Source organism: Pecten maximus, chromosome 19, assembly GCF_902652985.1.
Source record: "Pecten maximus chromosome 19, xPecMax1.1, whole genome shotgun sequence".
Lineage (NCBI taxonomy): Eukaryota > Metazoa > Mollusca > Bivalvia > Pectinida > Pectinidae > Pecten > Pecten maximus.
The window spans coordinates 3,188,291-3,204,677 of NC_047033.1; the positions used below are offsets into that span (position 1 = coordinate 3,188,291).

Consider the following 16,387-nt stretch of genomic DNA (forward strand, 5'->3'; position numbering starts at 1 on the left):
CTGGGATAGAGGGCTACTAAATTTGTTGTTGAGATGTGTTTAACATTGGTTTTATAATGCAAGACATCATCTATCAATGTACACATCAAAACTCAGGTGAATCATAATAATAAGGCCCTGTGACACTTGTTGATTTATTAGGATGGCCATGGTTACTATTAAGACCTTAAGCTTTCTGTTATTTATATTACTAAATTACAATGAAATATGAAAATTTTTATAATGATGAAATTTTGGTCAAACCATCTAAATATTGCAACTTACAAGGTTTTCAATTAAGCTGTTTTAAAAACAAACAAAATTCATTAGTGGCACCAGTCGATGTAAAATTTGCAAATAATAAAAAATAAATGTAAGGCTAAGGGCTCATAAAATTTATTTGTCATAGCACCCCTCTTATACTTTTGATAAATGTAACTTTATTACCAAATACATGTACATAATTTTTATCTTCATTTCCCTGAATAAATAAGTATGGTAGATAATATGATTTTGTGACATGATGTGACCTGTGGATATGTTTTCTGTAATTGTTATTCATTTGCTTTGGAATTTTCTCTTCAAGATACTGGCAAATTCCTTATTTCTGGCTTGGTATAAAAGCTTATGATTTTGTGGCTGGGAAACAGAATTTGAAATCCAGTTACTACCTCGGACGGAAGAAGGCACTTGAGATATTCCCGATGTTAAAAAAGGATAAACTACGTGGAGCATTGGTGTACTATGATGGTAGGTTTTACAATGCCATGTTGAGTCAGCTGCATAAGATTAATCAGTTGAACCTTTTAATACTGGAAAATCATTTAACGTACTGCTGCATCAAACTATCCTAATATACATACAAACTTGCATTCACATTCAGTCAGGCATACATACTTACAGACATGTAACAAAAGAAACAGAATTCATCAACACGAGCAAAAATGTTTAATTTATAAAAAAATATTCAGAGAAGGCAAATAGTCAGAAAAATAAAGAAGCGTTATTTGAATGTCACTTTTATGAAATGTATACAGTTGCTCTATATAAAATTCAAAAGACATCAGTACAGTTTCAGTTCAATGAATCCTTGCATAATTTGTTTTTTTTTCCTACAAGTAATTTTAATATTACATCAATTACATCAATCATTAAAATGGCATCAATTACGACGTCTGTCTGTCAACAATTTAATTAGTTAAAGCTTTGAGGCAAGTTTCTTCGGTGGTCTACAGTTAAGTTTGATAATGTGTTTTTATCCATGCTTTTGTTCTGAATGTTCTTGTTGAGTTTAATATTGATGGTTTGCATTCAGTTTGTGAAAATGTTTTTTTTTTGTTTTGCAAATTTTTTCATTGAACACCTAGAACAGATGAATGTATTATGCATTTGTTTGCAATGCTCTTGTTTGTTTCTGAATTAGATATACATGTACAGTACATTCATGCCACTAATTGTATTTCGTTACCGATGCCCAGGCCAGCACGATGATGCCAGGATGAATGTCAGTTTAGCTATCACGGCTGTGAGACTTGGTGGCAGTGTAATGAATTATGTTGAGGTCCTAGAAGTTTTGAAAACTCCTGACAGTGAGGGCAAGCCGGTGGTCAGTGGTGCAAGAGTCCGGGACAGAATGACCGGTGAGTGGGGAAAATATTTTTTTGTGTGTCTGGGCTTTTTTTTTAACTCATTTTAGAAAGAAAATTAAAGAACTGGGAACAGAGAAATTCTTCGGAAGTAAATTGCAAATTTTTGGAATTTGGCTTCATTATGAAATAATGTCATTTAGATATTTGTAGATACAACCATTATTGGCCCATAAAAGCCCTCAGAAAAAATGAACAGTATCAATTACTGTACAGTATTTCAATAACATTTTTTTGCTCAACTTTGCAAATATTTTATACTTAGAAAACGGCAAGTGATCTTGTATTTAAAAAAGACTTTAGAGGCATGCTTACTTATAAGATTAAGATATAATGTAGTATTTTGAAATCTGTATTATTATATTGCATTTATGATCTTTATATAATGTTTCTTTCACAGAAACAAAACAATTTTTAGCTGTAAAGTCCAAACCAAATTTAAATATGTGTGCTACTTGCAATTTGAAAATTGATTATAAAAAAGGCTTAACATTCTTATGTGTCTGTGTTATAATACACATGTACTTACCTGGTTTTGATCCCTGGTGCCAGGTGAGGAATGGAATGTTAAGGCTAAGTGTGTAATCAATGCTACTGGACCATACACGGATCGTATCCGCACGATGGCCAACCCAGAGGAGAAAAAGATCTGCCAGCCAAGCCAGGGTGTACACGTGGTACTGCCCGACTACTACAGGTGAGGGTTGATTTTATCTGGAGCTAATTATATGTATGGAAAGTTTTAAATTCTTTTGTACTAAAACAAATTAAGAATGATTTTCAATTAAATTACGCTCCCGTCAGATTTCAACAGACATATTATGGTATACCGTCTCCATCTGTCTGATTGTCCGTCAACAATTATTTTATGGCAAGTTTCTTAAGAGTTCTAAAATAGACTGAGATAATGTGTTATTGACCCAATTTTCATCATAAATATTCTTGTGGTGTCTCATGATGGTATAGATTAAATTTGTGAAAATAACTCATTTGTATTTTTTCCCCCATTAGTTTTTGACATCTTTGGGACTTTGCTGTTTTGGCCAATTTTTTCGATCAAAGTAATTCTAATGGGTTTTTTAGACAGTGTAATGTGCATTTGTTTGCAATTAATGCTCTTGAATTCAGTATTGTTGAAAAAATCAGCATAAAAACAAAACAAAACTTTTTAGGTCACCTGAGACAAAGTCTCAAGTGACCTATTCTAATCCCCTTTTGTCCGTCGTCGTGCGTCGTCCGTCGTCCGTCGTCCGTCGTGCGTCCGTAAACAATTTACATTTTCAACTTCTTCTCCAAAACCCACAAACCAAATTCTATGAAATTTGGCAGGAAGCTTCTATGGCTAAAGGTCAACCAAAATTGTAAATTATATGGTCCCGACCCCCCAGGGGCCTGCGGGGCGGGGCCAAAAAGGGTCAAATTGACTAAAACTTCAAAAATCTTCTTCTCTACTCTCAGATATGCTGGAATCAAACACTCTTCATAGATGGAAGGGCCTTAAGGTGCTTTACCAAAATTGTAAATTTCATGACCCAGGGGTTTCACGTTTGCCCCTGGAGAGGGGCTAAACTTTACTATAGTTTATATTGGGAAATCACATTTTTGACTTTAATTTATTTTATTTCGATTGGAATTCGTTCTAATTTTGTAAACATTGTCAGCATGGGATGACAGTTTGATGGCATGCACATGTTGGCCCGAACTGACCCCCAGGGGCTGATGGTCGGGGCTAAAAAGGGCCAAATTGACTGAAATTTCAAAAATCTTCTTCTCTACTCTCAGATATGCTGGAATCAAACACTCTTCATAGATGGAAGGGTCTTAAGGTGCTTTACCAAAATTGTAAATTTCATGACCCAGGGGTCTCAAGTTTTCCCCTGGGGCGGGGCTAAACTTTACTATAGTTTATATAGGGAAATCACATTTTTGACTTTTATTTGTTTTATTTCTATTGGAATTCATTCTAATTTTGTAAACATTGTCAGCATGGGATGACAGTTTGATGGCATGCACATTTTGGCCCTGACTGACCCCCAGGGGCTGATGGGCAGGGCTTAAAAGGGCCAAATTGACTGAAATTTCAAAAATCTTCTTCTCTACTCTCAGATATAATAGAATCAAATACACTTCATAGATGGCAGGGTCTGAAGGTGCTTTACCAAAATTGTGAATTTCATGACCCTGGGGTCTCAAGTTTGCCCCTGGGGCGGGGGTAAACTTTACTATAGTTTATATAAGGAAATAACATTTTTGACTTTAATTTATTTTATTTCTATTGGAATTCATTCTAATTTTGTAAACATTGTCAGCAAGGGATGACAGTTTGATGGTATGCACATGTTGGCCCTGACTGACCCCCAGGGGCTGATGGTCGGGGCTAAAAAGGGCCAAATTGACTGAAATTTCAAAAATCTTCTTCTCTACTCTCAGATATAATAGAATCAAATACACTTCATAGATGGCAGGGTCTGAAGGTGCTTTACCAAAATTGTGAATTTCATGACCCTGGGGTCTCAAGTTTGCCCCTGGGGCGGGGGTAAACTTTACTATAGTTTATATAAGGAAATAACATTTTTGACTTTAATTTATTTTATTTCTATTGGAATTCATTCTAATTTTGTAAACATTGTCAGCAAGGGATGACAGTTTGATGGTATGCACATGTTGGCCCTGACTGACCCCAGGGGCTGATGGACGGGGGCTAAAACGGGTCAAATTGACTGAAATTTCAAAAATCTTCTTCTCAAGACTGAAAAAAGGTGGAATCAAATACTCTTTTATAGTTTGAAGGGTCTTATGGTGCTTTATTGAAATTTTAAATTTCATGACCCTGTGGTCACAAGTTCGCCCCTGGGGAGGGGTTAAATTTTTACTATAGTTTATATAGGGAAATCACATTTTTGACTGATTTGTTTTGATTTCTATTGGAATTTATTCTGGTTAACATTTTCAGCATGGAATGAAAGTTAATAATATATGTTGGCCCTGACTGACCCCTAGGGGCTGATAAGGGGAGGGGGGGGGGGGGGGGGGGGGGCAAAAGAAAAAAGGGTCAATTAAATAAACTGAAATATTTCAAATCTCAGGTGACCGTTAAGGCCCATGGGCCTCTTGTTTTTTTTAATGTATATATCTATGAATGAAACAGCTGTCTTTTAGACATCGTATAAAAGATTATGTTTGGAAACTATTAGAGAAAAGAGGCATTTTGGGCAGGACTATTCCAGTAAAATATTACGGAATGAATAATTTTAATTAGATTCATATCTACCCAGCTGGAGGACTCCATGTTTGTCAAATATGGTTATCTATAGAAGTGATTTAATTAAATTGGTATCTTTTAATAAGAGCCATTTTCTTCAATGACCACCTGCCATGCATAGAATTTTTCTGTTTCTGGAGTCCTCCCATTAGATATATATTTTACTGGAATAGCCCTCACCTCTTTTCAGATAATGGAAGAAACAGATGGTAATTTCAGTAGGGATTGCTGAATACTTAAAAGTTTGTTTTTAACGGCCATTGTATTCCTACTATTTCAGGTTGAATATTAAGTTACTTTGTAAATAGCTGAATGTTTGAGTTTTTAAGACGGTGTATTTCAGAGTAAAACAAATTTAGATTACCAGTTTATTACAGAGAGAATATTACTTTTCTATTTTCAGTCCAACCTCCATGGGTTTGCTTGATCCAGCCACTAGTGATGGCAGAATCATTTTTTTCCTTCCCTGGCAAAAAGTCACCATTGCAGGTAACGTTTCCTGAACTGCACAAGTAATCGATAAATGTTAATGTTTCTTGTGTCTTCATTGCACAGTTTTCTCTGTATGTAGAATTAATGTTTAGACTGTCCAATAGCTCTAAGCTTTTGTATTAAAGGAGTTCTAGTACTAAGTACTTGATTATCTCCCCTGAGATTGAAACTTGGGGAGTCGAACAGATCTCTCAGAGATCAAAATTATACACCTCATCTATCATTTTCATTTGTGATTTTGATATTCTAGTGTCAGAGGCTAGCCTGTGTGAAATCTTGTGGTTGCATATCTGTATAAATAGATAATAAAGTATTGTAACGTCTGTACTCAGTACAATATCCTGTCATCTGATTGGCTCATCTGTCAGTAGACTGACACCCCAGTTTTAATCTCAACAAGTCTTTTATGCATTAGAAATGTCTGGACATCAGGAAGAAAAACACAACTGGCGGACCAAAAAAAACTATCGTTAGACAATCTGTCAACAATTGTTTATAAGTTTGGAAGAAAACTTCTTCAGTAAAGTCAGATAATGTGTTATTGTCCCAATTTTGGCGTGAATATTCTTGTGAGGTCTAACAATGATTGTGTAGATTCAATTTATGGAAATCATTTCCCTTCTTTTTTTTTTTTAAGATATTTGAAATGTTTGTGACTTTACTTTTTAGGGGCAATATTATATTTATTAGCTAGAGTTTTGAATATATATAGGTTCAGAGAGGCTTATGATGCATCCATTTGAAATGCATGTGTTACATATTACTACTGTTCTTATCATAGATAGGTAATGCTGTGCATATTATACATTCTGAATCTCCTGCGTTAATTAACAATATGGTCTAAATGCTTTCTGATTATCCAGGAACAACAGATGAGGCTTGCGAGGTGACAGACTTTCCATCTCCCACTGAGAAGGAGATACAGTTTATTCTCAGTGAAATCCGTCACTACCTGGACCCCGACGTGGAAAGTATGTGTAAAAGACCTGTAAAAATTTTAAATACTGATTATATATATCTGTTAAATTTTTATAGTTTTTGCAATATTTTTTTTAGAATACTAGTATAAATCAACAATTTTATAAACAATGTCATATATAACTGATTACATGTATTGTTCAGTGAAGTTAATCAGGACTGGTGATAAGTACTCCTATTGAATGAAAAACTCATGAATTTAGTGGTAAAACCATGGCTATGAAAATTCTGTAAATTGAGGCTACATTCATGGCCATAATAGAAATAAACTGTTAATAATTCATAGGATTTTGTACATAATAATGGCCAATGAAATGATCCTTAAATGGGATTTAATGGTCTATTCCATGGATTTCTAACGGCAATAGATGGATAATTTTGATGTATTTGCAATTTCATGGGCTTACCCCCGTACATCCAGTAATAGAATATTAGAATACCCCCGACTAGTCCAGCTATACTATAAACCCACTTTGCTAAAATTTTATCGTTTTTAGCTCACCTGGTCCGAAGGACCAAGGTGAGCTTATGCCATACCGTGGCGTCAGGCATCCGTCGTCTGTCCGTCCGTCAACATAATCGACTTCTTCTGATCCGCTGATCAGAATTTAATTTAATTTGGTAGGAAGAATCCCTTGGTGGGTGGTATTCAAATTTATACATCTGATGGGGCTGACCCCCCAGGGGCCCTAGGGGCGAGGACAAAAGGGGTCCATTTGGCAATATTGATATTAACAACTTCTTCTCTTGACCTAAGCAATGTTTAACATTGATATTTCAGTGGTAACATCCCTAGGTGGCTGGGATTCAAATTTATACATATGATGGGGCTGACCCCCCAGGGGCCCGAGGCACAGGGCCAAAAGGGGTCCATTTGGCAATATTGATATTAATGACTTCTTCTCTGGACCTAAGCAATATATGACTCCTTGCATTTTTGAGGGGCCGCGGTGGCCAAGTGGTTAAGGTGTCCCGACACTTAACACTAGCCCTCCACCTCTGGGTTGTGAGTTCGAAACCTATGTGGGGCAGTTGCCAGGTACTGACCGTAGGCCGGTGGTTTTTCTCCATTCTTAAATGACCCTGACTGTTAATAGGACGTTAAACAAAATGAACCAAACTAAACCAAAGCAAACCATCTTGCATTTTTGAAACTATCAAGATCAAGAGATGAACACAATCCTGATGTAAAAATAAGCCCAGGGTCCTTCCCCACCCCCATGTGGCTTTAGGTTTCTTATAAACACAATCATGTTGAGTCTTGACTTCGTTTCTAGGTTATATCTTTGAAGCAGTTGAGATCCCCACCCCATAATACCATATATATAGCATTGTTAGGCATTAACAAATATAACATGAACATTATTTTTATGTTTGCTCAAAAAAAACAGGTGAGCAATACAGGCTCTCTGGGCCTCTTGTTAATTTTATGTATTTATGTATAATAAATCTTTATGATACTGATAAAATTTCAGATTCAGTCGTATCCTAGACAGTTTTCAATAGATTTTTTTATTGTCTAGTAAAAAATCATACTTCAGCAGAGACATTTTCATTCTGTTTGCCTGTCATAAGGGGATATAATAATAGTTAATGGTATTTGTACAATTGTTGTAGTGTGACATAGTTGATTTGAATTTTATACTGGTCGTATTTCCGACATCGGTATTATCTTAAAAAACATCACAGGCTTCATTACTTCTGAAACCGGCCTTACCTGAGCGATATCGATCATGACACGAGGTCAGGCCAGTCAACCGTGAAACAACATCTGTGACGGGTATTGTGTGAATTAGCCTAATTGTCTTGGGACCTACGTATACATGTATGTGATTTGTACTGGTATTCAATATATACCCCAAGGGGGCATTATGACGGTATAATCAACACGACAATTATGAAACAATGCCACACTTCATTAAAGCGCGGTGGTTTGTTTATCTTCTCCATGCAAGTAGAGCTAGAAGCCTGAGTTTTTCGCATCTAATTTAAATGAGGCCCAAAGGGGGTTGTTTTTGCATGGTCGTAAATGAAGTCCGTGATATTTTTTAAGACAATACCGATGTCGGAAATACGACAAGTATCAACAAATCAATTATAATTAATATTCAATTTGAAACAAAACATCTTCATGCACACCCTTTCATATTATGTGTAAAATATTCCGTATCAGCCGCATCCACATGACGAAGCTTCACCTGTTGTAACAAAATGTAGGTCGATCGTAAAGTGCAGTTGTACATGTACAAATACTGTTTAAACTTATATAATCTGCAATATATACATTGATTAACTTTCACAATATTTATATTATTCAGACAAACAAAATTGTACCAGTTTTTAATCGGGTACATTCTAACTAAACATCGTCCGACTAATTATTTCCGGAATTCGACCAGTCATTTCGATCAACTTCTCCAAACCGAACCCTCTGTAAATCGAACAAATATCCATATCCCATGCATGTTCGGTTATAGAGGTTCCACTGTAGTATAATTAAGTTCTGCGAACTAAGTTATGTTATATGTGCATTACTGTTTGCTAAGTCAGATACTTGAAAGGACCGTTGTCAACCTGCCAATATTTTACATATAATTGTCCTGGATTCATGACATATGAAGTGATATCATGTGATATGATAAGAATATCATTTGACAACAGGGGTCACAAAATTAATAATGTAATTTTCCCTATCTTTAATGACATCACTTGTATGTTTATATCTATATCACCTTTCAGTTCGTCGCGGCGATGTGTTGTCGGCCTGGTGTGGCATCCGCCCCCTTGTATCTGACCCAAACAAGGCCGACACACAGTCTATAGCCAGGAACCACATCATAGAAGTAACTCCGGACAATCTCATTACCATAGCAGGTAAGTCCATGCAACAACACAAGTAACTGATTCCAGAGAAATATGGATCTCGTAATCATTTAAGAAATTACCGTCATTGCCTATATATAGATCAGGGCTATTTATGTATATTATCCAACAGGTGGGACTCCAGAAAAAGTAAATTATATGCTTGGTTGGTGCTAGGAAAAGGTACATCTTATTGATTCCCTTCCGGTGAAACTGGGAGGACTGTATGTACATATACATGTTTGTATGTAATGCCAAAGTTTGTCAGTGCTCTAGGGGATTTATTGCATTGTATCTGTGTCAAGTTTGAGTTAAAGAGTTTTTTAGCAGGGGCCGTTAGGGGAAATGTTCGATACTAAGTATGCTTGTTATACCCCCGCAACGAAGTTTGGGGGTATAATGTAATCAGTTGTCCGTCCATCCGCCCGTCCCTCCGTCTGTCTGTAGACACATTTTGTCCGGACAACTCCTAAACCGATGGGCCAATTCCAATGAAACTTCACACACATGTTAATGATCATGTGTAGATGTGCATGCCACTTTATTTTTCTCAAAATTATGGTTGCTATGGCAACTGGTCACTATAAACAGGTTTTCCGATAAGAACCATAACTTAAGTTTGTCCGGAAAACTCCTCCCAAACCAAAGGGCCGATTTCAATGAAACTTCACACAAATATAGAGGACCATACGCACTTTGTTTTCCTCAAAATTATGGTCACTAGCAACTGGTCACTATATTTCTGGGTTATCTTAGTTAGCCTCTAATTAAGAGTTCCTATTCACCATTGACTTGTGCAGATTGCAGGGGTATACGTATTTGTCAGCCATCCTGGCGACAGTTCTAGTTATTACTTAAAAGATATACTGTTAATTAAACCATCTCTGTTGGTGGTCTGACAAACCCAGAATCCTCCTGTTGAATAGATATTTTACTAGAATTATTAGTCCTCAGTCAAAGTAAATGCTCAATGTGCCAAAATGTCGCAGAATATAATATAAATCTATGATGGGAGCAAACTCAATACTCATATTAATACAGGGATATGCAAGGCTGAGAATGCTTTTTATACTCAAATGTGATCTGAAGTAAGAGATTGATAGATGTGGAATGTTAAAGTAATTTGTGATTAGCAGTGTATACACTTTCGCAGTGTAATTAACTCGACAGTTCAAATAATACAATGACAGTTGTACAAGATTATTTGTAACTAGCCGAAAAAACATTGTTGGCCTTGTTAGATTTTTTCGTGATTTTCGGTCGCCTCATATGATCACTTTAAGCCATTGGTATCACTGACGAGTCCTAGAAGAATGAATCAGCTGTGATAATTAAACGCGTAGCGGATTCTTACAGAAGTTTGCAAACAAAATTTGTTTCATACCCCGATGAAACTAAAAAAAAATGACATCAACGCTTATCAATTTTTGAAAATGATTTTCTAATTTAAAACATGTTTTATGTACAATTTTACTGGTTTTAAATGGGATTCTTTTTCTCAAATCAAAATGCAACATCAATTGTCGTATTGTGACGTCACATTTTTTCGTGTGATTCTCGGAATTTCTTTTATAGAAGAATGAAAAGAATTTTTCGACCAATCACATTTGAGTATTTACCATGAAAACAAAGAAAAATGAATTATAAATCAATGATCTCCCAAGGTATCATGCAAAACAAATTAAACTGTAATCAATTTCATATGTTTACAGGAGGGAAATGGACAACATATCGTCACATGGCTGAGGAAACCGTAGACCGGGCAATAGCAGTGTGCAATCTAGAGCCAAAGGCAAAATGTCGTACAAAGGGCTTGCTGCTGGATGGGGCACATGGATACACGCCCACTTTCTTTATCAGACTGGTCCAGGACTTTGGCCTTGAGAATGATGTATGAAATTCTATAACATGTTCGAGAAACTCAAATTTATGTTTTTGAAATTTATTTTCACTCATCATTTGAAATATTTTTAGCCCACCATCATCAGATGGTGGGGCTATTCAAATCGCCCTGTGTCCTTGGTCCGTCGTCCGTCCGTCCGTCCCTCCTTCCGTAAACAATTCTTGTTATCGCTATTTCTCAGAAAGCACTGAAGGGATCTTTCTCAAGTTTCATATATAGGTTTCCCTTGGTTCCTAGTTATGCATATTGTATTTTGAGACCAATCGAAAAACAACATGGCCGAAAGGCAGCCATCTTGGATTTTGACAATTGAAGTTTGTTATCGCTATTTCTCAGAAAGTGCTGAAGGGATCTTTCTCAAATTGCATATGTAGGTTCCCCTTGGTATCTAGTTATGCATATTGCATTTTGAGACTAATCAGAAAACAACATGGCCGAGAGGCAGCCATCTTGGATTTTGACAATTGAAGTTTGTTATCGCTATTTCTCAGAAAGTACTGAAGGGATATTTCTCAAATTTCATATGTAGGTTCCCCTCGATGCTTATTTATGCATATTTTGAATTTAAGACCAATAGGAAAACAACATGGCCGACAGGCAGCCATCTTGGATTTTGACAATTGAAGTTTGTTATTGCTATTTCTCAGAAAGTGCTGAAGGGATCTTTCTGAAATTTCATATGTAGGATCCCCTCTGTGCCTAGTTTTGCATATTGGGACCAATCCGAAAACAACATGGTCGACAGACAGCCATTATCGCTAAATCTTTATATATAGGTTCCCCTTGTTTGAAAAGTACTAGAGGGCTGTTTCTGAATTTACACAGATTAGTAAGACTTAGAGGAAGGGAAAAGTAGAGAAAAGATCAATCTGACATGGAACCTATAAAGATCATTCATGGTGGGCGCCAAGATCCCTCTGGGATCTCTTGTTATAAAATGTCTTTGACAATTCTAGTAGACATTATCATGTATCCTTCTTTCTTGTGATTATGCTTCCAAGCCCTATAAAACAAGTAAATAAGTTTAAATACCAGTAAAATGGGGGCAATAACTGTATAAAAAACATGTACTGAAGTGAAAACATGTAATGTTTAGTGATTCACAGATTATCTCTGAATCCTGTTGTAGGTTACAATGTTTATTGATTCACAGATTATCTCTGAATTCTGTTGTAGGTTACAATATTTATTGATTCACAGATTATCTCTGAATTCTGTTGTAGGTTAGAATATATTTAATGATTCACAGATTATCTCTGAATCTTGTTGTAGGTTACAATGTTTATTGATTCACAGATTATCTCTGAATTCTGTTGTAGGTTACAATATTTATTGATTCACAGATTATCTCTGAATCCTGTTGTAGGTTACAATATTTATTGATTCACAGATTATCTCTGAATCCTGTTGTAGGTTACAATGTTTAGTTATTCACAGATTATCTCTGAATCCTGTTGTAGGTTACAAGTTTAATTATTCACAGATTATCTCTGAATTCTGTTGTAGGTTACAATATTTATTGATTCACAGATTATCTCTGAATCCTGTTGTAGGTTACAATGGTTATTACTTCACAGATTTTCTAGATCTCTGAATTCTGTTGTAGGTTAGAATATTTAATGATTCACAGAATATCTCTAATCCTGTTGTAGGTTAAAATGTTAAATGATTTGCAGATTAATTATCTCTGAATCCTGTTGTAGGTTGCACAGCATCTAGCCAGCACATATGGAGATAAAGCGTTCAAGGTGGCCAAGCTTGCTTCCTTGACTGGCAAACGATGGCCAGTTGTGGGCAAACGTTTACACGAGGAATTTCCGTACATTGAGGCAGAGGTATGTCAAAGGGTTTGATGACCTAGGCTAGGTTTAGAAAATAGAAATAATGATTTTTGGGGCAGAGGAAATGATCAAGCCAAGCAAGAATTTAAATTAAAAATCTATAATAAAAAAAAATTCAAACTCCATTCAACCACATCTGCGCACTGGTCCCAGTTGATGCAACACACCTTTCTCTGTCCAACTCTAGAGAAGCAGTAGACACTCGCACTGATTTCACATTATTTTCATATACAAATGTATGTATTAGCCTGTTGCAATTGACAATTTAGTCTTAGTTTTACATATTGTTAAGCCAGATTATGTAGAGGATGGATAGAGATTATCTTCGTTCTCTAAGGATTGTTATACACTTTAAGCATTAAGTTTGAAATTCTCTTCAAGCCTCCTCAGATGAGGCCCTTGAATCAGTATCTTTCGAGTGGTGATTTACAAATTATTTCGTTTTAAAGGCATTGTCCAGGCTAGCTAGCTCTTCTGTGAACTGATTGTGAAAGCTGCTGTACTGGCTAGAGTTATATTACTAAAAATGTATCTTCAGGGGCTGCTTCGGCAGCTGTTAGTTCCACCACGAAAATGAAATTAATTGTCTGAGAGAAGGTATTGTCCATTTTGATATTTGTGCAAAAATCACATACAGTATAACATTTACTGTTTGTGTATTTTTTTTCGTGGTTTAGAGCTTTGAAATTATTTCATGGTTATGAACATTTGTGGTTAGCCCATGCAACAGTTAATACCTATAGCAAAATACATACAATTAGTGTTTGTTGTGTTCTTTTTCTTAGTTCCATAGCAACAACAAATTAAAAACAATGAAAGTTATGTACACAACATTTTGTTATACAGTAGAACTTTAGGTGCAGCTGAAAACTTCAACCATGAATAAAAAACAACTTGTAATGTGCACTAGCTATAGCATCCAATCAAAAATATATTGTAAGTGTTTGCTAAAGTGCTAAGTTATTTTATTATCTACATCCTAGGTCCGTTATGCTGTGAAGGAATATGCTTGTCGAGCCATAGATGTCCTTGCACGCCGTACTCGCCTGACATTTTGTAATGTCCATGCTGCGGAGGAAGCGTTGCCAAGAATTGTTGAAATCATGGCAGAGGAATTAAAATGGGACAAGAAAAAACAGAAGGTAAAGTGTCATCAAACCTATATTGTTCATTAAGATTTACTGTGAAAAAAAGGGAAACAATCCACAAATCTTGCTACAAAATCCTGCCATATTGTATGAAAAGAAGTCATTTTAATTGGTCATTAATATTTAGAACCCATTAAATTTGCATTAATATGTTTGATAGAAAAATACCTTAAAAAATGGTGAGTTTGTAATCCAATCTTTACTGTGTTGCTATGATACAGATTTATATTTTGTTGCAACTGACATTTCATTCTACAAATTAATGATTTTAAAATGTTCCATACTGTTTAGGATGAAATAGAACATGCACGAACCTTCCTGAGAAGAGAGATGGGTCTTGACCTGGGAACTGGAGCCAAAAATGTGCCTATTAATTTCACCAAGGATGAAATCAACTTATATGTGAAGCGCTTCAAGACTTTAGATAGTGACCATAAGGGTTACATCACTGTCAATGACCTTCGCAAATATTTCAAGGTCAGTATTAAAGCTGATAGGAAACAGTTATTTTCAAAATTTTTTATTTTTGTTTGGTTTCTACCATATAACACAATGGAAGAGGATTCAGCAAAGTTAATTTATTTGAGCAGGTAGGGAACAGATATCTGGTAGTGACTGATTAGGGATGGAAGACTGAGTATGAATTTGACCATGTTATACAGTCAAACCTGCTCTTACGACCCCCTGTATATAACGACTGCCTGTCTATAACGACCGGTTTTAAGATTCCCCGTGAGATTTTACTATATAACGACCCTCTGTATAGCGACTACCTGTCTAATGTGGCTAACGACCGGTGATTTCGGAACGGCGGTCGCTAATTTGTTTTCTATAGCGACCGATTTCTGTCAGCCATCTTCTGCTCTCTGCAGTCATCCCTCATAAAATCCCAGGAAAATTCAGACACATCGACCCTGACTTGATTATACAAACAAAGGACCACCACAACCCTTGCCTGAGTATATAAACAAAAGACCCCTACCACCTGTTAGCCTATAATTACTGTAGCTGCCCTGGCCTGGGGCTCGGTAAGAGAGGAGTCGGGTCACCATGCGTGTCGGTATACATTACAACTGTGCACGTACAGGTGGCTTCATTTGACACGGTCAGTTAATTTTGTGATTACAACTAGGATACATCACTTCAATAACAAACACTGGTCATATCTGTCAACAAGATTTACTCACATGAAAGCCAATAATGCCTTTCTTAATCGTAGCTGTCGGTACTAGCGTTTGTACTGCCGCCATCTTTAATTAGTCAATACTAATAAAAAGTCGTAAACTGACACAAATATCCGGATTTCAATTTGGGTCAGAAAAAAAAAATTTTGGTTTTAAGAAGTAAGACTAAAACACAAAATAATTAGTAGTAACACAAATATAATTAATTTATTAATTATTGTGTATTCTTTTTCTTTATTTATTAAAGAAAGGGAGATAATTTGATAGATACATATAGCATTATTTCAGAACAAAATATTTTTAAAAAATTATCCATAAGACCATTTTGAGTTATATTTTGTGTTTGGGTCCACAAATCATTAAATATTAAACCCTTCAGATTTATAAAGTTTATGCATTTATTTAACTTCTGACTGGTTTTCTGAATGCCCTGTTCAATGGCAATTTATTTATGGCAGGTTTAAGTAAATTGGTTGGTGCAATAATTTTAACCTGTCTATAAAGGCAACCTGTCTATAGTGACCGTTTTTCTGCCTCCCCTTGGGCGGTCGCTATAGACAGGTTTGACTGTATATATATAATAGTAGTATAACGATTCACCGATGCATCGATGTATTGGATCTCAGAGTGGTGTATCGATGCATCACCTATCCTTGATTTGTATCACGATACTTGAAAATTTGTAGTTATCTCCCTTGACCAACGTTAGCCTACATTTTGTCGTAAACAACATGGCTGACAAGGCCGTTCCAGCAGCTTATAAAGCTGCTTGTTGGAGTTCTTTTAAATCCAAATTATCTAAATTCTGGAACGCTTTGTGGGAAACAGACAAAACGTATGTTTTTTGTAACAAATGTAGACAAACACTTTTATATTCCGTAAATATCACAAGCAAATCATGACTACTGTACGATGGAATACCAAATATCTGATAGTTCATCAGTTTCTCATACTGTAAACGTACATATTTTAGCGGTAATTTTATTTTAGCACTTTTCGCGCTAGAAGCCGTGCGCTAAATAATGATTGCACTAATTACTTTTTGTACGTTCTATTTCTATAGAAAGTTATGTGAATGCGCTAATTCATCAT

The 16,387-nt window shown here is 35.8% G+C and overlaps 1 protein-coding gene across 4 annotated transcripts in view; it reads left to right on the plus strand.

The window, feature by feature from the left end:
* Positions 1-16,387, plus strand: part of LOC117317553 (glycerol-3-phosphate dehydrogenase, mitochondrial-like) — a 43,116-nt gene that overhangs the window by 4,929 nt on the left and 21,800 nt on the right. For all 4 annotated transcript variants that reach the window (XM_033872373.1, XM_033872371.1, XM_033872374.1 and 1 more), the window contains exons 6-15: positions 566-729; positions 1,458-1,619; positions 2,178-2,322; positions 5,291-5,376; positions 6,243-6,350; positions 9,097-9,231; positions 10,932-11,110; positions 12,826-12,957; positions 13,947-14,105; positions 14,403-14,588. In XM_033872373.1, the coding sequence (XP_033728264.1) occupies positions 566-729; positions 1,458-1,619; positions 2,178-2,322; positions 5,291-5,376; positions 6,243-6,350; positions 9,097-9,231; positions 10,932-11,110; positions 12,826-12,957; positions 13,947-14,105; positions 14,403-14,588 (1,456 nt within the window). The remainder of the gene's footprint in view (positions 1-565; positions 730-1,457; positions 1,620-2,177; positions 2,323-5,290; positions 5,377-6,242; positions 6,351-9,096; positions 9,232-10,931; positions 11,111-12,825; positions 12,958-13,946; positions 14,106-14,402; positions 14,589-16,387) is intronic.